The 26,506-nt window shown below is 52.0% G+C and overlaps 1 protein-coding gene across 1 annotated transcript in view; it reads left to right on the top strand.

Moving 5' to 3' along the window:
- LOC147086850 (transcription cofactor vestigial-like protein 4) overlaps nucleotides 1-26,506 on the top strand; it is an 87,821-nt gene that overhangs the window by 40,062 nt on the left and 21,253 nt on the right. The window contains exon 2 of the mRNA XM_085979055.1: nucleotides 24,197-24,368. Coding sequence (XP_085835181.1) covers nucleotides 24,197-24,368 — 172 coding nt within the window. The remainder of the gene's footprint in view (nucleotides 1-24,196; nucleotides 24,369-26,506) is intronic.

Genomic DNA, 26,506 nt, shown 5'->3' with positions numbered 1-26,506 from the left:
TCCCTCTACACTGTCCCATCAAACACTCCCAGGGCAGGTACAGCACGGGTTAGATACAGTGTAAAGCTCCCTCTACACTGTCCCATCAAACACTCCCAGGGCAGGTACAGCACGGGTTAGATACAGAGTAAAGCTCCCTCTACACTGTCCCATCAAACACTCCTAGGGCAGGTACAGCACGGGGTTAGATACAGAGTAAAGGTCCCTCTGCAGTGTCCCATCAAACACTCCCAGGGCAGGTACAGCACGGGTTAGATACAGAGTAAAGCTCCCTCTACACTGTCCCCATCAAACACTCCCAGGGCAGGTACAGCATGGGTTACATATAGAGTAAAGCTCCCTCTACACTGTCCCATCAAACACTCCCAGGGCAGGTACAGCATGGGTTAGATACAGAGTAAAGCTCCGTCTACACTGTCCCATCAATCACTCCCAGGGCAGGTGCAGCACGGGTTAGATACAGAGTAAAGCTCCCCCTACCCTGTCCCATCAAACACTCCCAGGGCAGGTACAGCACGGGTTAGATACAGAATAAAGCTCCCTCTACACTGTTCCATCAAACACTCCCAGGGCAGGTACAGCACTGGTTAGATACAGAGTTAAGCTCCCTCTACACTGTCCCATCAAACACTCCCAGGGCAGGTACAGCACGGGTTAGATACAGCGTAAAGCTCCCTCGACACTGTCCCATCAAACACTCCCAGGGCAGGTACAGCACGGGGTTAGATGCAGAGTAAAGCTCCATCTACACTGTCCCCATCAAACACTCCCAGGGCAGGTACAGCACAGGTTAGATACAGAGTAAAGCTCCCTCTACACTGTCCCCATCAAACACTCCCAGGGCAGGTACAGCACAGGTTAGATACAGAGTAAAGCTCCCTCTACACTGTCCCATCAAACACTCCCAGGGCAGGTACAGCACGAGTTAGATACAGAGTAAAGCTCCCGCTACACTGTCCCATCAAACACTCCCAGGGCAGGTACAGCACGGGGTTAGATACAGAGTAAAGCTCCCTCTACACTGTCCCATCAAACACTCCCAGGGCAGGTACAGCACGGGTTAGATACAGAGTAAATCTCCCTCTACACTGTCCCATCAAACACTCCCAGGATAGGTACAACACGGGGTTAGATAGAGAGTAAACCTCCTTCTACACTGTCCCATCAAACACTCCCAGGGCAGGTGCAGCACGGGTTAGATACAGAGTAAAGCTCCCTCTACACTGTCCCATCAAACACTCCCAGGGCAGATACAGCACAGGTTAGATACACAGTAAAGCTCCCTCTACACTGTCCCATCAAACACTCCCAGGGCAGGTACAGCACGGGTTAGATACAGTGTAAAGCTCCCTCTACACTGTCCCATCAAACACTCCCAGGGCAGGTACAGCACGGGTTAGATACAGAGTAAAGCTCCCTCTACACTGTCCCATCAAACACTCCCAGGGCAGGTACAGCACGGGTTAGATGCAGAGTAAAGCTCCCTCTACACTGTCCCATCAAACACTCCCAGGGAAGGTACAGCACGGGGTTAGATACAGAGTAAAGCTCCCTCTACACTGTCCGCATCAAACACTCCCAGGGCAGCTACAGCACGGGTTAGATACAGAGTAAAGCTCCCTCTACACTGTCCCCATCAAACACTCCCAGGGCAGCTACAGCATGGGTTAGATACAGAGTAAAGGTCCCTCTACACTGTCCCATCAAACACTCCCAGGGCAGGTACAGCACGGGGTTAGATACAGAGTAAAGTTCCCTCTACACTGTCCCCATCAAACACTCCCAGGGCAGTCACAGCACGGGTTAGATACAGAGTAAAGCTCCCTCTACACTGTCCCATCAAACACTCCCAGGGCAGGTACAGCACGGGGTTAGATACAGAATAAAGCTCCCTCTACACTGTCCCCATCAAACACTCCCAGGTCAGGTACAGCACGGGTTAGATACAGAGTACAGCTCCCTCTACACTGTCCCATCAAACACTCCCAGGGCAAGTACAACACAGGGTTAGATACAGAGTAAAGCTCCCGGTACACTGTCCCCATCAAACACTCCCAGGGCAACTACAGCACAGGTTAGATGCAGAGTAAAGCTCCCTCTACACTGTCCCATCAAACACTCCCAGGGCAGCTACAGCATGGGGTTAGATACAGAGTAAAGTTCCCTCTACACTGTCCCCTTCAAACACTCCCAGGGCAGTCACAGCACGGGTTAGATACAGAGTAAAGCTCCCTCTACAATGTCCCATCAAACACTCCCAGGGCAGGTCCAGCACTGGTTAGATACAGAGTAAAGCTCCCTCTACACTGTCCCATCAAACACTCCCAGGGCAGGTACAGCACGGGTTAGATACAGGGTAAAGCTCCCGCTACACTGTCGCATCAAACACTCCCAGGACAGGTACAGCACGGGTGAGATACAGGGTAAAGCTACCTCTACACTGTCCCCATCAAACACTCCCAGGGCAGGTACAGCACAGGTTGGATACAGAGTAAAGCTCCCTCTACACTGTCCCCATCAAACACTCCCAGGGCAGGTACAGCACGTGTTAGATACAGAGTAAAGCTCCCTCTACACTGTCCCCATCAAACACTCCCAGGGCAGGTACAGCACGGGTTAGATACAGAGTAAAGCTCCCTCGACACTGTCCCATCAAACACTCCCAGGGCAGATACAGCACAGGTTAGATACACAGTAAAGCTCCCTCTACACTGTCCCATCAAAATCTCCCAGGGCAGGTACAGCACGGGTTAGATACAGTGTAAAGCTCCCTCTACACTGTCCCATCAAACACTCCCAGGGCAGGTACAGCACGGGTTAGATACAGAGTAAAGCTCCCTCTACACTGTCCCATCAAACACTCCCAGGGCAGGTACAGCACGGGGTGCGATACAGAGTAAAGCTCCCTCTACACTGTCCCATCAAACACTCCTAGGGCAGGTACAGCACGGGGTTAGATACAGAGTAAAGGTCCCTCTGCAGTGTCCCATCAAACACTCCCAGGGCAGGTACAGCACGGGTTAGATACAGAGTAAAGCTCCCTCTACACTGTCCCCATCAAACACTCCCAGGGCAGGTACAGCATGGGTTAGATATAGAGTAAAGCTCCCTCTACACTGTCCCATCAAACACTCCCAGGGCAGGTACAGCATGGGTTAGATACAGAGTAAAGCTCCGTCTACACTGTCCCATCAAACTCTCCCAGGGCAGGTACAGCACAGGTTAGATACAGAGTAAAGCTCCCTCTACACTGTCCCATCAAACACTCCCTGGGCAGGTACAGCATGGGGCTAGATACAGAGTAAAGTTCCCTCTACACTGTCCCCTTCAAACACTCCCAGGGCAGTCACAGCACGGGTTAGATACAGAGTAAAGCTCCCGCTACACTGTCCCATCAAACACTCCCAGGGTAGGTACAGCACGGGTTAGATACAGAGTAAAGCTCCCTCTACACTGTCCCATCAAACTCTCCCAGGGCAGGTACAGCACAGGTTAGACACAGAGTAAAGCTCCCTCTACACTGTCCCATCAAACACTCCCTGGGCAGGTACAGCATGGGGCTAGATACAGAGTAAAGTTCCCTCTACACTGTCCCCTTCAAACACTCCCAGGGCAGTCACAGCACGGGTTAGATACAGAGTAAAGCTCCCGCTACACTGTCCCATCAAACACTCCCAGGGTAGGTACAGCACGGGTTAGATACAGAGTAAAGCTCCCTCTACACTGCCCCATCAAACACTCCCAGGGCAGGTACAGCACAGGGTTAGATACAGAGAAAAGCTCCCTCTACACTGTCCCATCAAACACTGCCAGGGCCGGTACAGCACGGGTTAGATACAGAGTAAAGCTCCCTCTACACTGTCCCATCAAACACACCCAGGGCAGGTACAGCACGGGTTAGATACAGAGTAAAGCTCCCTCGACACTGTCCCATCAAACACTCCCAGGGCAGGTACAGCACGTGGTTAGATACAGAGTAAAGCTCCCTCTACACTGTCCGCATCAAACACTCCCAGGGCAGCTACAGCACGGGTTAGATACAGAGTAAAGCTCCCTCTACACTGTCCCCATCAAACACTCCCAGGGCAGCTACAGCATGGGTTAGATACAGAGTAAAGGTCCCTCTACACTGTCCCATCAAACACTCCCAGGGCAGGTACAGCACGGGGTTAGATACAGAGTAAAGTTCCCTCTACACTGTCCCCATCAAACACTCCCAGGGCAGTCACAGCACGGGTTAGATACAGAGTAAAGCTCCCTCTACACTGTCCCATCAAACACTCCCAGGATAGGTACAACACGGGGTTAGATAGAGAGTAAACCTCCTTCTACACTGTCCCATCAAACACTCCCAGGGCAGGTACAGCACGGGTTAGATACAGAGTAAAGCTCCCTCTACACTGTCCCATCAAACACTCCCAGGGCAGGTACAGCACGGGTTAGATACAGTGTAAAGCTCCCTCTACACTGTCCCATCAAACACTCCCAGGGCAGGTACAGCACGGGTTAGATACAGAGTAAAGCTCCCTCTACACTGTCCCATCAAACACTCCTAGGGCAGGTACAGCACGGGGTTAGATACAGAGTAAAGGTCCCTCTGCAGTGTCCCATCAAACACTCCCAGGGCAGGTACAGCACGGGTTAGATACAGAGTAAAGCTCCCTCTACACTGTCCCCATCAAACACTCCCAGGGCAGGTACAGCATGGGTTACATATAGAGTAAAGCTCCCTCTACACTGTCCCATCAAACACTCCCAGGGCAGGTACAGCATGGGTTAGATACAGAGTAAAGCTCCGTCTACACTGTCCCATCAATCACTCCCAGGGCAGGTACAGCACGGGTTAGATACAGAGTAAAGCTCCCTCTACACTGTCCCAATCAAACACTCCCAGGGCAGGTGCAGCACGGGTTAGATACAGAGTAAAGCTCCCCCTACCCTGTCCCATCAAACACTCCCAGGGCAGGTACAGCACGGGTTAGATACAGAATAAAGCTCCCTCTACACTGTTCCATCAAACACTCCCAGGGCAGGTACAGCACGGGGTTTGATAGAGAGTAAAGCTCCCTCTACACTGTCCCATCAAACACTCCCAGGGCAGGTACAGCACGGGTTAGATACAGAGTAAAGCTCCCTCTACACTCTCCCATCAAACACTCCCAGGGCAGATACAGCACAGGTTAGATACACAGTAAAGCTCCCTCTACACTGTCCCATCAAACACTCCCAGGGCAGGTACAGCACTGGTTAGATACAGAGTTAAGCTCCCTCTACACTGTCCCATCAAACACTCCCAGGGCAGGTACAGCACGGGTTAGATACAGCGTAAAGCTCCCTCGACACTGTCCCATCAAACACTCCCAGGGCAGGTACAGCACGGGGTTAGATGCAGAGTAAAGCTCCATCTACACTGTCCCCATCAAACACTCCCAGGGCAGGTACAGCACAGGTTAGATACAGAGTAAAGCTCCCTCTACACTGTCCCCATCAAACACTCCCAGGGCAGGTACAGCACAGGTTAGATACAGAGTAAAGCTCCCTCTACACTGTCCCATCAAACACTCCCAGGGCAGGTACAGCACGAGTTAGATACAGAGTAAAGCTCCCGCTACACTGTCCCATCAAACACTCCCAGGGCAGGTACAGCACGGGGTTAGATACAGAGTAAAGCTCCCTCTACACTGTCCCATCAAACACTCCCAGGGCAGGTACAGCACGGGTTAGATACAGAGTAAATCTCCCTCTACACTGTCCCATCAAACACTCCCAGGATAGGTACAACACGGGGTTAGATAGAGAGTAAACCTCCTTCTACACTGTCCCATCAAACACTCCCAGGGCAGGTGCAGCACGGGTTAGATACAGAGTAAAGCTCCCTCTACACTGTCCCATCAAACACTCCCAGGGCAGATACAGCACAGGTTAGATACACAGTAAAGCTCCCTCTACACTGTCCCATCAAACACTCCCAGGGCAGGTACAGCACGGGTTAGATACAGAGTAAAGCTCCCTCTACACTGTCCCATCAAACACTCCCAGGGCAGGTACAGCACGGGTTAGATGCAGAGTAAAGCTCCCTCTACACTGTCCCATCAAACACTCCCAGGGAAGGTACAGCACGGGGTTAGATACAGAGTAAAGCTCCCTCTACACTGTCCGCATCAAACACTCCCAGGGCAGCTACAGCACGGGTTAGATACAGAGTAAAGCTCCCTCTACACTGTCCCCATCAAACACTCCCAGGGCAGCTACAGCATGGGTTAGATACAGAGTAAAGGTCCCTCTACACTGTCCCATCAAACACTCCCAGGGCAGGTACAGCACGGGGTTAGATACAGAGTAAAGTTCCCTCTACACTGTCCCCATCAAACACTCCCAGGGCAGTCACAGCACGGGTTAGATACAGAGTAAAGCTCCCTCTACACTGTCCCATCAAACACTCCCAGGGCAGGTACAGCACGGGGTTAGATACAGAATAAAGCTCCCTCTACACTGTCCCCATCAAACACTCCCAGGTCAGGTACAGCACGGGTTAGATACAGAGTACAGCTCCCTCTACACTGTCCCATCAAACACTCCCAGGGCAAGTACAACACAGGGTTAGATACAGAGTAAAGCTCCCGGTACACTGTCCCCATCAAACACTCCCAGGGCAACTACAGCACAGGTTAGATGCAGAGTAAAGCTCCCTCTACACTGTCCCATCAAACACTCCCAGGGCAGCTACAGCATGGGGTTAGATACAGAGTAAAGTTCCCTCTACACTGTCCCCTTCAAACACTCCCAGGGCAGTCACAGCACGGGTTAGATACAGAGTAAAGCTCCCTCTACAATGTCCCATCAAACACTCCCAGGGCAGTTCCAGCACTGGTTAGATACAGAGTAAAGCTCCCTCTACACTGTCCCATCAAACACTCCCAGGGCAGGTACAGCACGGGTTAGATACAGGGTAAAGCTCCCGCTACACTGTCGCATCAAACACTCCCAGGACAGGTACAGCACGGGTGAGATACAGGGTAAAGCTACCTCTACACTGTCCCCATCAAACACTCCCAGGGCAGGTACAGCACAGGTTGCATACAGAGTAAAGCTCCCGCTACACTGTCCCATCAAACACTCCCAGGGTAGGTACAGCACGGGTTAGATACAGAGTAAAGCTCCCTCTACACTGTCCCATAAAACTCTCCCAGGGCAGGTACAGCACAGGTTAGACACAGAGTAAAGCTCCCTCTACACTGTCCCATCAAACACTCCCTGGGCAGGTACAGCATGGGGCTAGATACAGAGTAAAGTTCCCTCTACACTGTCCCCTTCAAACACTCCCAGGGCAGTCACAGCACGGGTTAGATACAGAGTAAAGCTCCCGCTACACTGTCCCATCAAACACTCCCAGGGTAGGTACAGCACGGGTTAGATACAGAGTAAAGCTCCCTCTACACTGCCCCATCAAACACTCCCAGGGCAGGTACAGCACAGGGTTAGATACAGAGAAAAGCTCCCTCTACACTGTCCCATCAAACACTGCCAGGGCCGGTACAGCACGGGTTAGATACAGAGTAAAGCTCCCTCTACACTGTCCCATCAAACACACCCAGGGCAGGTACAGCACGGGTTAGATACAGAGTAAAGCTCCCTCGACACTGTCCCATCAAACACTCCCAGGGCAGGTACAGCACGTGGTTAGATACAGAGTAAAGCTCCCTCTACACTGTCCGCATCAAACACTCCCAGGGCAGCTACAGCACGGGTTAGATACAGAGTAAAGCTCCCTCTACACTGTCCCCATCAAACACTCCCAGGGCAGCTACAGCATGGGTTAGATACAGAGTAAAGGTCCCTCTACACTGTCCCATCAAACACTCCCAGGGCAGGTACAGCACGGGGTTAGATACAGAGTAAAGTTCCCTCTACACTGTCCCCATCAAACACTCCCAGGGCAGTCACAGCACGGGTTAGATACAGAGTAAAGCTCCCTCTACACTGTCCCATCAAACACTCCCAGGATAGGTACAACACGGGGTTAGATAGAGAGTAAACCTCCTTCTACACTGTCCCATCAAACACTCCCAGGGCAGGTACAGCACGGGTTAGATACAGAGTAAAGCTCCCTCTACACTGTCCCATCAAACACTCCCAGGGCAGGTACAGCACGGGTTAGATACAGTGTAAAGCTCCCTCTACACTGTCCCAATCAAACACTCCCAGGGCAGGTGCAGCACGGGTTAGATACAGAGAAAAGCTCCCCCTACCCTGTCCCATCAAACACTCCCAGGGCAGGTACAGCACGGGTTAGATACAGAATAAAGCTCCCTCTACACTGTTCCATCAAACACTCCCAGGGCAGGTACAGCACTGGTTAGATACAGAGTTAAGCTCCCTCTACACTGTCCCATCAAACACTCCCAGGGCAGGTACAGCACGGGTTAGATACAGCGTAAAGCTCCCTCGACACTGTCCCATCAAACACTCCCAGGGCAGGTACAGCACGGGGTTAGATGCAGAGTAAAGCTCCATCTACACTGTCCCCATCAAACACTCCCAGGGCAGGTACAGCACAGGTTAGATACAGAGTAAAGCTCCCTCTACACTGTCCCCATCAAACACTCCCAGGGCAGGTACAGCACAGGTTAGATACAGAGTAAAGCTCCCTCTACACTGTCCCATCAAACACTCCCAGGGCAGGTACAGCACGAGTTAGATACAGAGTAAAGCTCCCGCTACACTGTCCCATCAAACACTCCCAGGGCAGGTACAGCACGGGGTTAGATACAGAGTAAAGCTCCCTCTACACTGTCCCATCAAACACTCCCAGGGCAGGTACAGCACGGGTTAGATACAGAGTAAATCTCCCTCTACACTGTCCCATCAAACACTCCCAGGATAGGTACAACACGGGGTTAGATAGAGAGTAAACCTCCTTCTACACTGTCCCATCAAACACTCCCAGGGCAGGTGCAGCACGGGTTAGATACAGAGTAAAGCTCCCTCTACACTGTCCCATCAAACACTCCCAGGGCAGATACAGCACAGGTTAGATACACAGTAAAGCTCCCTCTACACTGTCCCATCAAACACTCCCAGGGCAGGTACAGCACGGGTTAGATACAGTGTAAAGCTCCCTCTACACTGTCCCATCAAACACTCCCAGGGCAGGTACAGCACGGGTTAGATACAGAGTAAAGCTCCCTCTACACTGTCCCATCAAACACTCCCAGGGCAGGTACAGCACGGGTTAGATGCAGAGTAAAGCTCCCTCTACACTGTCCCATCAAACACTCCCAGGGAAGGTACAGCACGGGGTTAGATACAGAGTAAAGCTCCCTCTACACTGTCCGCATCAAACACTCCCAGGGCAGCTACAGCACGGGTTAGATACAGAGTAAAGCTCCCTCTACACTGTCCCCATCAAACACTCCCAGGGCAGCTACAGCATGGGTTAGATACAGAGTAAAGGTCCCTCTACACTGTCCCATCAAACACTCCCAGGGCAGGTACAGCACGGGGTTAGATACAGAGTAAAGTTCCCTCTACACTGTCCCCATCAAACACTCCCAGGGCAGTCACAGCACGGGTTAGATACAGAGTAAAGCTCCCTCTACACTGTCCCATCAAACACTCCCAGGGCAGGTACAGCACGGGGTTAGATACAGAATAAAGCTCCCTCTACACTGTCCCCATCAAACACTCCCAGGTCAGGTACAGCACGGGTTAGATACAGAGTACAGCTCCCTCTACACTGTCCCATCAAACACTCCCAGGGCAAGTACAACACAGGGTTAGATACAGAGTAAAGCTCCCGGTACACTGTCCCCATCAAACACTCCCAGGGCAACTACAGCACAGGTTAGATGCAGAGTAAAGCTCCCTCTACACTGTCCCATCAAACACTCCCAGGGCAGCTACAGCATGGGGTTAGATACAGAGTAAAGTTCCCTCTACACTGTCCCCTTCAAACACTCCCAGGGCAGTCACAGCACGGGTTAGATACAGAGTAAAGCTCCCTCTACAATGTCCCATCAAACACTCCCAGGGCAGGTCCAGCACTGGTTAGATACAGAGTAAAGCTCCCTCTACACTGTCCCATCAAACACTCCCAGGGCAGGTACAGCACGGGTTAGATACAGGGTAAAGCTCCCGCTACACTGTCGCATCAAACACTCCCAGGACAGGTACAGCACGGGTGAGATACAGGGTAAAGCTACCTCTACACTGTCCCCATCAAACACTCCCAGGGCAGGTACAGCACAGGTTGGATACAGAGTAAAGCTCCCTCTACACTGTCCCCATCAAACACTCCCAGGGCAGGTACAGCACGTGTTAGATACAGAGTAAAGCTCCCTCTACACTGTCCCCATCAAACACTCCCAGGGCAGGTACAGCACGGGTTAGATACAGAGTAAAGCTCCCTCGACACTGTCCCATCAAACACTCCCAGGGCAGATACAGCACAGGTTAGATACACAGTAAAGCTCCCTCTACACTGTCCCATCAAAATCTCCCAGGGCAGGTACAGCACGGGTTAGATACAGTGTAAAGCTCCCTCTACACTGTCCCATCAAACACTCCCAGGGCAGGTACAGCACGGGTTAGATACAGAGTAAAGCTCCCTCTACACTGTCCCATCAAACACTCCCAGGGCAGGTACAGCACGGGGTGCGATACAGAGTAAAGCTCCCTCTACACTGTCCCATCAAACACTCCTAGGGCAGGTACAGCACGGGGTTAGATACAGAGTAAAGGTCCCTCTGCAGTGTCCCATCAAACACTCCCAGGGCAGGTACAGCACGGGTTAGATACAGAGTAAAGCTCCCTCTACACTGTCCCCATCAAACACTCCCAGGGCAGGTACAGCATGGGTTACATATAGAGTAAAGCTCCCTCTACACTGTCCCATCAAACACTCCCAGGGCAGGTACAGCATGGGTTAGATACAGAGTAAAGCTCCGTCTACACTGTCCCATCAAACTCTCCCAGGGCAGGTACAGCACAGGTTAGATACAGAGTAAAGCTCCCTCTACACTGTCCCATCAAACACTCCCAGGGCAGGTACAGCATGGGGTTAGATACAGAGTAAAGTTCCCTCTACACTGTCCCCTTCAAACACTCCCAGGGCAGTCACAGCACGGGTTAGATACAGAGTAAAGCTCCCGCTACACTGTCCCATCAAACACTCCCAGGGTAGGTACAGCACGGGTTAGATACAGAGTAAAGCTCCCTCTACACTGCCCCATCAAACACTCCCAGGGCAGGTACAGCACAGGGTTAGATACAGAGTAAAGCTCCCTCTACACTGTCCCATCAAACACTGCCAGGGCCGGTACAGCACGGGTTAGATACAGAGTAAAGCTCCCTCTACACTGTCCCATCAAACACACCCAGGGCAGGTACAGCACGGGTTAGATGCAGAGTAAAGCTCCCTCTACACTGTCCCATCAAACACTCCCACGGCAGGTACAGCACGTGGTTAGATACAGAGTAAAGCTCCCTCTACACTGTCCGCATCAAACACTCCCAGGGCAGCTACAGCACGGGTTAGATACAGAGTAAAGCTCCCTCTACACTGTCCCCATCAAACACTCCCAGGGCAGCTACAGCATGGGTTAGATACAGAGTAAAGCTCCCTCTACACTGTCCCATCAAACACTCCCAGGGCAGGTACAGCACGGGGTTAGATACAGAGTAAAGTTCCCTCTACACTGTGCCCAACAAACACTCCCAGGGCAGTCACAGCACGGGTTAGATACAGTGTTAAGCTCCCTCTACACTGTCCCATCAAACACTCCCAGGGTAGGTACAGCACGGGTTAGATGCAGAGTAAAGCTCCCTCTACACTGCCCCATCAAACACTCCCAGGGCTGGTACAGCACGGGTTAGATACAGAGTAAAGCTCCCTCTACACTGTCCGCATCAAACACTCCCAGGGCAGGTACAGCACGGGTTAGATACAGAGTAAAGCTCCCTCTACACTCTCCCATCAAACACTCGCAGGGCAGGTACAGCACGGGGTTAGATACAGAATAAAGCTCCCTCTACACTGTCCCCATCAAACACTCCCAGGTCAGGTACAGCACGGGTTAGATACAGAGTACAGCTCCCTCTACACTGTCCCATCAAACACTCCCAGGGCAAGTACAACACAGCGTTAGATACAGAGTAAAGCTCCCGCTACACTGTCCCCATCAAACACTCCCAGGGCAGCTACAGCACAGGCTAGATGCAGAGTAAAGCTCCCTCTACACTGTCCCATCAAACACTCCCAGGGCAGCTACAGCATGGGGTTAGATACAGAGTAAAGTTCCCTCTACACTGTCCCCTTCAAACACTCCCAGGGCAGTCACAGCACGGGTTAGATACAGAGTAAAGCTCCCTCTACACTGTCCCATCAAACACTCCCAGGGCAGGTACAGCACTGGTTAGATAGAGTAAAGCTCCCTCCACACTGTCCCATCAAACACTCCCAGGGCAGGTACAGCACGGGTTAGATACAGGGTAAAGCTCCCTCTACACTGCCCCATCAAACATTCCCAGGGCAGGTACAGCACAGGTGAGATACAGGGTAAAGCTCCCTCTACACTGTCCCCATCAAACACACCCAGGGCAGGTACAGCACGGGTTAGATGCAGAGTAAAGCTCCCTCTACACTGTCCCATCAAACACTCCCAGGGCAGGGACAGCACGGGGTTAGATACAGAGTAAAGCTCCCTCTCCACTGTCCCCATCAAACACTCCCAGGGCAGGTACAGCATGGGTTAGATACAGAGTACAGCTCCCTCTACACTGTCCCATCAAACACTCCCACGGCAGGTACAGCACGGGTTAGATCCAGAGTAAAGCTCCCTCTACACTGTCCCATCAAACACTCCCAGGGCAGGAACAACACGGGGTTAGATACATAGTAAAGCTCCCGCTACACTGTCCCCATCAAACACTCCCAGGGCAGCAACAGCACAGGTTAGATGCAGAGTAAAGCTCCCTCTACACTGTCCCATCAAACACTCCCAGGGCAGGTACAGCATGGGGTTAGATACAGAGTAAAGTTCCCTCTACACTGTCCCCTTCAAACACTCCCAGGGCAGTCACAGCACGGGTTAGATACAGAGTAAAGCTCCCTCTACACTGTCCCATCAAACACTCCAGGGTAGGTACAGCACGGTTCAGATACAGAGTAAAGCTCCCTCTACACTGCCCTATCAAACACTCCCAGGGCAGGTACAGCACAGGGTTAGATACAGAGTAAAGCTCCCTCTACACTGTCCCATCAAACACTGCCAGGTCCGGTATAGCACGGGTTAGATACAGAGTAAAGCTCCCTCTACACTGTCCCATCAAACACACCCAGGGCAGGTACAGCACGGGTTAGATACAGAGTAAAGCTCCCTCTACACTGTCCCATCAAACACTCCCAGGGCAGGTACAGCACTGGTTAGATACAGAGTAAAGCTCCCTCTACACTGTCCGCATCAAACACTCCCAGGGCAGCGACAGCACGGGTTAGATACAGAGTAAAGCTCCCTCTACACTGTCCCCATCAAACACTCCCAGGGCAGCTGCAGCATGGGTTAGATACAGAGTAAAGCTCCCTCTACACTGTCCCATCAAACACTCCCAGGGTAGGTACAGCACGGGTTAGATGCAGAGCAAAGCTCCCTCTACACTGCCCCATCAAACACTCCCAGGGCAGGTACAGCACGGGTTAGATACAGAGTAAAGCTCCCCCTACACTGTCCGCATCAAACACTCCCAGGGCAGGTACAGCACGGGTTAGATACAGAGTAAAGCTCCCTCTACACTGTCCCATCAAACACTCCCAGGGCAGGTACAGCACGGGGTTAGATACAGAATAAAGCTCCCTCTACACTGTCCCCATCAAACAATCCCAGGTCAGGTACAGCACGGGTTAGATACAGAGTACAGCTACCTCTACACTGTCCCATCAAACACTCCCAGGGCAGGGACAACACGGGGTTAGATACAGAGTAAAGCTCCCGCTACACTGTCCCCATCAAACACTCCCAGGGCAGCTACAGCACAGGTTAGATGCAGAGTAAAGCTCCCTCTACACTGTCCCATCAAACACTCCCAGGGCAGGTACAGCACTGGTTAGATACAGAGTAAAGCTCCCTCTACACTGTCCCATCAAACACTCCCAGGGCAGGTACAGCACGGGTTAGATACAGGGTAAAGCTCCCTCTACACTGTCGCATCAAACACTCCCAGGACAGGTACAGCACGGGTGAGATACAGGGTAAAGCTACCTCTACACTGTCCCCATCAAACACTCCCAGGGCAGGTACAGCACAGGTTGGATACAGAGTAAAGCTCTCTCTACACTGCCCCATCAAACATTCCCAGGGCAGGTACAGCACGGGTGAGATACAGGGTAAAGCTCCCTCTACACTGTCCCATCAAACACTGCCAGGGCCGGTACAGCACGGGTTAGATACAGAGTAAAGCTCCCTCTACACTGTCCCATCAAACACACCCAGGGCAGGTACAGCACGGGTTAGATGCAGAGTAAAGCTCCCTCTACACTGTCCCATCAAACACTCCCACGGCAGGTACAGCACGTGGTTAGATACAGAGTAAAGCTCCCTCTACACTGTCCGCATCAAACACTCCCAGGGCAGCTACAGCACGGGTTAGATACAGAGTAAAGCTCCCTCTACACTGTCCCCATCAAACACTCCCAGGGCAGCTACAGCATGGGTTAGATACAGAGTAAAGCTCCCTCTACACTGTCCGCATCAAACACTCCCAGGGCAGGTACAGCACGGGGTTAGATACAGAGTAAAGTTCCCTCTACACTGTGCCCAACAAACACTCCCAGGGCAGTCACAGCACGGGTTAGATACAGTGTTAAGCTCCCTCTACACTGTCCCATCAAACACTCCCAGGGTAGGTACAGCACGGGTTAGATGCAGAGTAAAGCTCCCTCTACACTGCCCCATCAAACACTCCCAGGGCTGGTACAGCACGGGTTAGATACAGAGTAAAGCTCCCTCTACACTGTCCGCATCAAACACTCCCAGGGCAGGTACAGCACGGGTTAGATACAGAGTAAAGCTCCCTCTACACTCTCCCATCAAACACTCGCAGGGCAGGTACAGCACGGGGTTAGATACAGAATAAAGCTCCCTCTACACTGTCCCCATCAAACACTCCCAGGTCAGGTACAGCACGGGTTAGATACAGAGTACAGCTCCCTCTACACTGTCCCATCAAACACTCCCAGGGCAAGTACAACACAGCGTTAGATACAGAGTAAAGCTCCCGCTACACTGTCCCCATCAAACACTCCCAGGGCAGCTACAGCACAGGCTAGATGCAGAGTAAAGCTCCCTCTACACTGTCCCATCAAACACTCCCAGGGCAGCTACAGCATGGGGTTAGATACAGAGTAAAGTTCCCTCTACACTGTCCCCTTCAAACACTCCCAGGGCAGTCACAGCACGGGTTAGATACAGAGTAAAGCTCCCTCTACACTGTCCCATCAAACACTCCCAGGGCAGGTACAGCACTGGTTAGATAGAGTAAAGCTCCCTCCACACTGTCCCATCAAACACTCCCAGGGCAGGTACAGCACGGGTTAGATACAGGGTAAAGCTCCCTCTACACTGCCCCATCAAACATTCCCAGGGCAGGTACAGCACAGGTGAGATACAGGGTAAAGCTCCCTCTACACTGTCCCCATCAAACACACCCAGGGCAGGTACAGCACGGGTTAGATGCAGAGTATAGCTCCCTCTACACTGTCCCATCAAACACTCCCAGGGCAGGGACAGCACGGGGTTAGATACAGAGTAAAGCTCCCTCTCCACTGTCCCCATCAAACACTCCCAGGGCAGGTACAGCATGGGTTAGATACAGAGTACAGCTCCCTCTACACTGTCCCATCAAACACTCCCACGGCAGGTACAGCACGGGTTAGATCCAGAGTAAAGCTCCCTCTACACTGTCCCATCAAACACTCCCAGGGCAGGAACAACACGGGGTTAGATACATAGTAAAGCTCCCGCTACACTGTCCCCATCAAACACTCCCAGGGCAGCAACAGCACAGGTTAGATGCAGAGTAAAGCTCCCTCTACACTGTCCCATCAAACACTCCCAGGGCAGGTACAGCATGGGGTTAGATACAGAGTAAAGTTCCCTCTACACTGTCCCCTTCAAACACTCCCAGGGCAGTCACAGCACGGGTTAGATACAGAGTAAAGCTCCCTCTACACTGTCCCATCAAACACTCCAGGGTAGGTACAGCACGGTTCAGATACAGAGTAAAGCTCCCTCTACACTGCCCTATCAAACACTCCCAGGGCAGGTACAGCACAGGGTTAGATACAGAGTAAAGCTCCCTCTACACTGTCCCATCAAACACTGCCAGGTCCGGTATAGCACGGGTTAGATACAGAGTAAAGCTCCCTCTACACTGTCCCATCAAACACACCCAGGGCAGGTACAGCACGGGTTAGATACAGAGTAAAGCTCCCTCTACACTGTCCCATCAAACACTCCCAGGGCAGGTACAGCACTGGTTAGATACAGAGTAAAGCTCCCTCTACACTGTCCGCATCAAACACTCCCAGGGCAGCGACAGCACGGGTTAGATACAGAGTAAAGCTCCCTCTACACTGTCCCCATCAAACACTCCCAGGGCAGCTGCAGCATGGGTTAGATACAGAGTAAAGCTCCCTCTACACTGTCCCATCAAACACTCCCAGGGTAGGTACAGCACGGGTTAGATGCAGAGCAAAGCTCCCTCTACACTGCCCCATCAAACACTCCCAGGGCAGGTACAGCACGGGTTAGATACAGAGTAAAGCTCCCCCTACACTGTCCGCATCAAACACTCCCAGGGCAGGTACAGCACGGGTTAGATACAGAGTAAAGCTCCCTCTACACTGTCCCATCAAACACTCCCAGGGCAGGTACAGCACGGGGTTAGATACAGAATAAAGCTCCCTCTACACTGTCCCCATCAAACAATCCCAGGTCAGGTACAGCACGGGTTAGATACAGAGTACAGCTACCTCTACACTGTCCCATCAAACACTCCCAGGGCAGGGACAACACGGGGTTAGATACAGAGTAAAGCTCCCGCTACACTGTCCCCATCAAACACTCCCAGGGCAGCTACAGCACAGGTTAGATGCAGAGTAAAGCTCCCTCTACACTGTCCCATCAAACACTCCCAGGGCAGGTACAGCACTGGTTAGATACAGAGTAAAGCTCCCTCTACACTGTCCCATCAAACACTCCCAGGGCAGGTACAGCACGGGTTAGATACAGGGTAAACCTCCCTCTACACTGTCGCATCAAACACTCCCAGGACAGGTACAGCACGGGTGAGATACAGGGTAAAGCTACCTCTACACTGTCCCCATCAAACACTCCCAGGGCAGGTACAGCACAGGTTGGATACAGAGTAAAGCTCTCTCTACACTGCCCCATCAAACATTCCCAGGGCAGGTACAGCACGGGTGAGATACAGGGTAAAGCTCCCTCTACACTGTCCCCATCAAACACACCCAGGGCAGGTACAGCACGGGTTAGATGCAGAGTAAAGCTCCCTCTACACTGTCCCATCAAACACTCCCAGGGCAGGTACAGCACGGGGTTAGATACAGAGTAAAGCTCCCTCTCCACTGTCCCCATCAAACACTCCCAGGGCATGTACAGCATGGGTTAGATACAGAGTACAGCTCCCTCTACACTGTCCCATCAAACACTCCGACGGCAGGTACAGCAAGGGTTAGATCCAGAGTAAAGCTCCCTCTACACTGTCCCATCAAACACTCCCAGGGCAGGTACAACACGGGGTTAGATACAGAGTAAAGCTCCCGCTACACTGTCCCCATCAAACACTCCCAGGGCAGCTACAGCACAGGTTAGATGCAGAGTAAAGCTCCCTCTACACTGTCCCATCAAACACTCCCAGGGCAGGTACAGCATGGGGTTAGATACAGAGTAAATTTCCCTCTACACTGTCCCCTTCAAACACTCCCAGGGCAGTCACAGCACGGGTTAGATACAGAGTAAAGCTCCCTCTACACTGTCCCATCAAACACTCCCAGGGTAGGTACAGCACGGTTTAGATACAGAGTCAAGCTCCCTCTACACTGCCCTATCAAACACTCCCAGGGCAGGTACAGCACAGGGTTAGATACAGAGTAAAGCTCCCTCTACACTGTCCCATCAAACACTGCCAGGGCCGGTACAGCACGGGTTAGATACAGAGTAAAGCTCCCTCTACACTGTCCCATCAAACACACCCAGGGCAGGTACAGCACGGGTTCGATACAGAGTAAAGCTCCCTCTACACTGTCCCATCAAACACTCCCAGGGTAGGTACAGCACGGTTTAGATACAGAGTAAAGCTCCCTCTACACTGTCCCATCAAACACCCCCAGGGCAGCTACAGCACGGGTTAGATACAGAGTAAAGCTACCTCTACACTGTCCCCATCAAACACTCCCAGGGCAGCTACAGCATGGGTTAGATACAGAGTAAAGCTCCCTCTACACTGTCCCATCAAACACTCCCAGGGCAGGTACAGCACGGAGTTAGATACAGAGTAAAGCTCCCTCTACTGTCCCCATCAAACACTCCCAGGGCAGGTACAGCACGGGTAAGATACAGAGTACAGCTCCCTCGACACTGCCCCATCAAACACTCCCAGGGCAGGTACAGCACGGGTTAGATCCAGAGTAAAGCTCCCTCTACACTGTCCCCATCAAACACTCCCAGGGCAGGTACAGCACGGGTTAGATACAGAGTAAAGCTCCCGCTACACTGTCCCCATCAAACACTCCCAGGGCAGCTACAGCACAGGTTAGATGCAGAGTAAAGCTCCCTCTACACTGTCCCATCAAACACTCCCAGGGCAGGTACAGCATGGGGTTAGATACAGAGTAAAGTTCCCTCTACACTGTCCCCTTCAAACACTCCCAGGGCAGGTACAGCACGGGTTAGATACAGAGTAAAGCTCCCTCTACACTGTCCCATCAAACACTCCCAGGGCAGGGACAGCACGGGTTAGATACAGAGTAAAGCTCCCTCTACACTGTCCCATCAAACACTCCCAGGGCAGGTACAGCACGGGTTAGATACAGAGTAAAGCTCCATCGACACTGTCCCCATCAAACACTCCCAGGGCAGGTACAGCACGGGGTTAGATACAGAGTAAAGCTCCTTCTACACTGTCCCATCAAACACTCACAGGGCAGGTACAGCAGGGGTTAGATACAGAGTAAAGCTCCCCCTACACTGTCCCATCAAACACTCCCAGGGCAGGTACAGCATGGGTTAGATACAGAGTAAAGCTCCCTCTACACTGTCCCCATCAAACACTCCCAGGGCAGGTACAGCATGGGGTTAGATACAGAGTAAAGCTCCCTCTGCACTGTCCCATCAAACACTCCCAGGGCAGGTACAGCACGGGTTAGATACAGAGTAAAGCTCCCTCTACACTGTCCCCATCAAACACTCCCAGGGCAGGTACAGCACGGGGTTAGATACAGAGTAAAGCTCCCTCTACACTGTCCCATCAAACACTCCCAGGGCAGGTACAGCACGGGTTAGATACAGAGTAATGCTCCATCTGCACTGTCCCCATCAAACACTCCCAGGGCAGGTACAGCACGGGGTTAGATACAGAGTAAAGCTCCCTCTACACTGTCCCATCAAACACTCCCAGGGCAGGGACAGCACGGGTTAGATACAGAGTAAAGCTCCCTCTACACTCTCCCATCAAACACTCCCAGGGCAGGTACAGCACGGGTTAGATACAGAGTAAAGCTCCCTCTACTGTCCCCATCAAACACTCCCAGGGCAGGTACAGCACGGGTTAGATACAGAGTACAGCTCCCTCTACACTGTCCCATCAAACACTCCCAGGGCAGGTACAGCACGGGTTAGATCCAGAGTAAAGCTCCCTCTATACTGTCCCATCAAACACTCCCAGGGCAGGTACAACACGGGGGTACATACAGAGTAAAGCTCCCGCTACACTGTCCCCATCAAACACTCCCAGGGCAGCTACAGCACAGGTTAGATGCAGAGTAAAGCTCCCTCTACACTGTCCCATCAAACACTCCCAGGGCAGGTACAGCATGGGGTTAGATACAGAGTAAAGTTCCCTCTACACTGTCCCCTTCAAACACTCCCAGGGCAGGTACAGCATGGGTTAGATACAGAGTAAAGCTCCCTCTACACTGTCCCATCAAACACTCCCAGGGCAGGGACAGAACGGGTTAGATACAGAGTAAAGCTCCCTCTACACTGTCCCATCAAACACTCCCAGGGCAGGTACAGCACGGGTTAGATACAGAGTAAAGCTCCATCGACACTGTCCCGATCAAACACTCCCAGGGCAGGTACAGCACGGGGTTAGATACAGAGTAAAGCTCCCTCTACACTGCACCATCAAACACTCCCAGGGCAGTTACAGCACGGGGTTAGATACAGAGTAAAGCTCCTTCTACACTGTCCCATCAAACACTCACAGGGCAGGTACAGCAGGGGTTAGATACAGAGTAAAGCTCCCCCTACACTGTCCCATCAAACACTCCCAGGGCAGGGACAGCACGGGTTAGATGCAGAGTAAAGCTCCCTCTACACTGTCCCCATCAAACACTCCCAGGGCAGGTACAGCATGGGTTAGATACAGAGTAAAACTCCCTCTACACTGTCCCCATCAAACACTCCCAGGGCAGGTACGGCATGGGGTTAGATACAGAGTAAAGCTCCCTCTACACTGTCCCATCAAACACTCCCAGGGCAGGTACAGCACGGGTTAGATACAGAGTAAAGCTCCCTCTACACTGTCCCATCAAACACTCACAGGGCAGGTGAAGCACGGGGTGCGATACAGAGTAAAGCTCCCTCGACACTGTCCCATCAAACACTCCCAGGGCAGGTACAGCACGGGGTGTGATACAGAGTAAAGTTCCCTCTACACTGTCCCATCAAACACTCCCAGGGCAGGTACAGCACGGGGTTAGATACAGAGTAAAGCTCCGTCTACACTGTCCCATCAGACACTCCCAGGGCAGGTACAGCATGGGTTAGATACAGAGTAAAGCTCCCTCTACACTGTCCCATCAAACACTCCCAGGGCAGGTACAGCACAGGTTAGATCCAGAGTAAAGCTCCCTCGACACTGTCCCATCAAACAATCCCAGGGCAGGGACAGCACGGGTTAGATCCAGAGTAAAGCTCCCTCTACACTGTCCCATCAAACAATCCCAGGGCAGGGACAGCACGGGTTAGAAACAGAGTAAAGCTCCCTCTACACTGTCCCATCAAACACTCCCAGGGCAGGGACAGCACGGGTTAGATACGGAGTAAAGCTCCCTCTACACTGTCCCATCAAACACTCCCAGGGCAGGTACAGCACGGGTTAGATGCAGAGTAAAGCTTCATCTACACTGTCCCCATCAAACACTCCCAGGGCAGGTACAGCATGGGGTTAGATACAGAGTAAAGCTCCCTCTACACTGTCCCATCAAACACTCCCAGGGCAGGTACAGCACGGGTTAGATACAGAGTAAAGCTCGCTCTACACTGTCCCATCAAACACTCCCAGGGCAGGTACAGCACGGGTTAGATACAGAGTAAAGCTCCCTCTACACTGTTCCATCAAACACTCCCAGGGCAGGTACAGCACGGGGTTTGATAGAGAGTAAAGCTCCCTCTACACTGTCCCATCAAACACTCCCAGGGCAGGTACAGCACTGGTTAGATACAGAGTAAAGCTCCCTCTACACTGTCCCATCAAACACTCCCAGGGCAGGTACAGCACGGGTTAGATACAGCGTAAAGCTCCCTCGACACTGTCCCATCAAACACTCCCAGGGCAGGTACAGCATGGGGTTAGATACAGAATAAAGCTCCCTCTACACTGTCCCCATCAAACACTCCCAGGTCAGGTACAGCACGGGTTAGATACAGAGTACAGCTCCCTCTACACTGTCCCATCAAACACTCCCAGGGCAGGTACAACACGGGGTTAGATACAGAGTAAAGCTCCCGCTACACTGTCCCCATCAAACACTCCCAGGGCAGCTACAGCACAGGTTAGATGCAGAGTAAAGCTCCCTCTACACTGTCCCATCAAACACTCCCAGGGCAGTTACAGCATGGGGTTAGATACAGAGTAAAGTTCCCTCTACACTGTCCCCTTCAAACACTCCCAGGGCAGTCACAGCACTGGTTAGATACAGAGTAAAGCTCCCTCTACACTGTCCCATCAAACACTCCCAGGGCAGGTACAGCACGGGTTAGATACAGGGTAAAGCTCCCTCTACACTGTCGCATCAAACACTCCCAGGACAGGTACAGCACGGGTGAGATAAAGGGTAAAGCTACCTCTACACTGTCCCCATCAAACACTCCCAGGGCAGGTACAGCACAGGTTGGATACAGAGTAAAGCTCCCTCTACACTGCCCCATCAAACATTCCCAGGGCAGGTACAGCACGGGTGAGATACAGGGTAAAGCTCCCTCTACACTGTCCCCATCAAACACACCCAGGGCAGGTACAGCACGGGTTAGATGCAGAGTAAATCTCCCTCTACACTGTCCCATCAAACACTCCCAGGGCAGGTACAGCACGGGGTTAGATACAGAGTAAAGCTCCCTCTCCACTGTCCCCATCAAACACTCCCAGGGCAGGTGCAGCATGGGTTAGATACAGAGTACAGCTCCCTCTACACTGTCCCATCAAACACTCCCACGGCAGGTACAGCACGGGTTAGATCCAGAGTAAAGCTCCCTCTACACTGTCCCATCAAACACTCCCAGGGCAGGTACAACACGGGGTTAGATACAGAGTAAAGCTCCCGCTACATTGTCCCCATCAAACACTCCCAGGGCAGCTACAGCACAGGTTAGATGCAGAGTAAAGCTCCCTCTACACTGTCCCATCAAACACTCCCAGGGCAGGTACAGCATGGGGTTAGATACAGAGTAAAGTTCCCTCTACACTGTCCCCATCAAACACTCCCAGGGCAGTCACAGCACGGGTTAGATACAGAGGAAAGCTCCCTCTGCACTGTCCCATCAAACACTCCCAGGGTAGGTACAGCACGGTTTAGATACAGAGTAAAGCTCCCTCTACACTGCCCTATCAAGCACTCCCAGGGCAGGTACAGCACAGGGTTAGATACAGAGTAAAGCTCCCTCTACACTGTCCCATCAAACACAGCCAGGGCCGGTACTGCACGGGTTAGATACAGAGTAAAGCTCCCTCTACACTGTCCCATCAAACACACCCAGGGCAGGTACAGCACGGGTTAGATACAGAGTAAAGCTCCCTCTACACTGTCCCATCAAACACTCCCAGGACAGGTACAGCACGTGGTTAGATACAGAGTAAAGCTCCCTCTACACTGTCCGCATCAAACACTCCCAGGGCAGCTACAGCACGGGTTAGATACAGAGTAAAGCTCCCTCTACACTGTCCCCATCAAACACTCCCAGGGCAGCTACAGCATGGGTTAGATACAGAGTAAAGCTCCCTCTACACTGTCCCATCAAACACTCCCAGGGCAGGTACAGCACGGGGTTAGATACAGAGTAAAGTTCCCTCTACACTGTCCCCATCAAACACTCCCAGGGCAGTCACAGCACGGGTTAGATACAGAGTAAAGCTCCCTCGACACTGTCCCATCAAACACTCCCAGGGTAGGTACAGCACGGGTTAGATGCAGAGTAAAGCTCCCTCTACACTGCCCCATCAAACACTCCCAGGGCAGGTACAGCACAGGGTTAGATACCGAGTAAAGCTCCCTCTACACTGTCCCATCAAACACTCCCAGGGCAGGTACAGCACGGGTTAAATACAGAGTAAAGCTTCCTCTACACTGTCCGCATCAAACACTCCCAGGGCAGGTACAGCACGGGTTAGATACAGAGTAAAGCTCCCTCTACACTGTCCCCATCAAACACTCCCAGGGCAGGTACAGCACAGGGTTAGATACAGAGTAAAGCTTCCTTTACACTGTCCCATCAAACACTCCCAGGGCAGGTGCAGCACAGGTTAAATACAGAGTAAAGCTCCCTCTACACTGTCCCATCAAACACTCCCAGGGCAGGTACAGCACAGGGTTAGATACAGAGTAAAGCTTCCTCTACACTGTCCCATCAGACTCTCGCTCAAAAGGAGGTGAAGACTGACTGTGATTTTTACTCTTCTCCAGGTCACCCAAGTTTGAAATCGGATGATCGACAGCAGCTGGGATCCAATCATAGGACTGGGCCACCACCCAACTGTCCAATCAAACGCAAGCATCTGCCGGAGCCCACCGGTATTAGCCAATCAGTGGAAGAAAGGCATCCCAAAGCTGGGAGGTCCCTGGCCTTGGTCATGGTGTGAGTACCAGATAGGGGTACAACAACAACTTGGATTTATATAGCGCCTTTAACGAAGTAAAACGTCCCGCAGCGCTTCACAGGAGCGTAAATCAGACACAATTTGACACCGAGCCACATAAGGAGATATTAGGGGACAGGTGATCAAAAGCTTGGGTCAAAGAGGGAGGTTTTAAGGAGCGTCTTAAAGGAGAGAGAGGGTCGGAGAGGTTTTGGGAGGGAATTCCAGAGCTCGGGGGCCCTGGCGCGGTCGCTAATGGTGGAGTGATGGAAATCAGGGGATGTGCGAGAGGCCAGAATTGGTGGAGCGCAGAGATCTGGGAGGGTTGTAGGAGCTGGAGGAGGTTACAGAGATAGGCAGAGGCCGTGGCAGGACGCTTATACAATGACCCTCACCTGCCCACCTCAAAGCGACCTGTACAAATTAATTTGACTGCGACTATTGTGGTCATAGAGTCATAAGGGCACAGAAGGAGGCCATTCGGCCCATCGAGTCTGTGCCGGCTCTCTGTAGAGCAATCCAGTCAGTCCCATTCCCCCGCTCTATCCCCGTAGCCCTGCAAGTTTATTTCCCTCGAGTGCCTATCCAGTCTCCCCTTGAAAACATTGAGTGTCTCCGCTTCCACCACTTCTGTCGGCAGCGAGTTCCAGGTCCTCACCACTCGCTGCGTAAAAAAGTTTTGCCTCACATCCCCCTCCTGTATCTCTTGCCCAAAATCTTATATCTGTGTCCCCTAGTCCTTGTACCATCAACTAGTGGGAACAGCCTTTCCCTGTCTAGCCTATCCAAACCCGTCATAATCTTGTACACCTCGATCAAATCACCCCTCAACCTCCTTTGCTCTAATGAAAACAAATCCAGTTTCTCCAACCTGTCCTTGTAGCTAAGATCCCCCATCCCCAGAACCATTCTGGTAAATCTCCTCTGCACCCTCTCAGGGGCCTTCACATCCTTGCTAAAGTGTGGTGACCAGAACTGGACGCAATATTCCAGTTGTGGCCTAACCAGCACTTTATAAAGGTTCAGCATAACTTCCCTACTTTTGTACTCAATACCTCTATTTATGAAGCCCAAGATCCCATATGCTTTGCAATGTAATTGGAGAAAGACTACATTTCCATCTCTTGCAAGAGTAGACCACAATGTGGATCAATAACTTGTTCCTCCATCGGTCTCCAGCCATCATTTGATCCCCTGTATCTCATCCAAGTGCTTCCTGATACCTCTCATCCTGACCAGAGATTTCAGAATGAGAGAAGGACCACTAGGTTCATCAGGTCCCACTCACGGTTACCTATAAGGATTCTCCTGCGCATAGTTGGGCCTAGTATGCGTAGAATAAAATTTAAGGGGATGAGGGACTTCAGTGATGTGGAGAGACTGGAGAAGCTGGGGTTGTTCTCCTTAGAGCAGAGGTTAAGGGGAGATTGACCAGAATGGTACCAGGGATGAGGGACTTCAGTGATGTGGAGAGACTGGAGAAGTTGGGGTTGTTCTCCTTAGAGCAGAGAAGGTTAAGGGGAGATTGACCAGAATGGTACCAGGGATGAGGGACTTCAGTGAGGTGGAGAGACTGGAAAAGCTGGGATTGTTTTCCTTAGAGCAGAGAAGGTTAAGGGGAGATTGACCAGAATGGTACCAGGGATGAGGGACTTCAGTGATGTGGAGAGACTGGAGAAGCTGGGATTGTTCTCCTTAGAGCAGAGAAGGTTAAGGGGAGATTGACCAGAATGGAACCAGGGATGAGGGACTTCAGTGATGTGGAGAGACTGGAGAAGCTGGGATTGTTCTCCTTAGAGCAGAGAAGGTTAAGGGGAGATTGACCAGAATGGTCCCAGGGGATGAGGCACTTCAGTGATGTGGAGAGACTAGAGAAGCTGGGGTTGTTCTCCTTAGAGCAGAGAAGGTTAAGGGGAGATTGACCAGAATGGTACCAGGGATGAGGGACTTCAGTTATGCAGAGAGACTGGAGAAGCTGGGCTTGTTCTCCTTGGAGCAGAGAAGGTTAAGGGGAGATTCAATAGAGGTGTTCAAAATCATGAAGGATTTTGATAGAGTAAATAAGGAGAAACTGTTTCCAGTGACAGGAGGGTCAGTAACCAGGGGACACAGATTGAAGATAATCAGTAAAAGAACC

The sequence above is a fragment of the Somniosus microcephalus genome, unplaced genomic scaffold (genome assembly GCF_052327205.1).
Source record: "Somniosus microcephalus isolate GS21.2 unplaced genomic scaffold, FLI_Smic_1.0 unresolved_chr7, whole genome shotgun sequence".
Lineage (NCBI taxonomy): Eukaryota > Metazoa > Chordata > Chondrichthyes > Squaliformes > Somniosidae > Somniosus > Somniosus microcephalus.
Note: the sequence above shows the minus strand (reverse complement) of the source record. Positions and strands in the feature narration are given on the sequence as shown.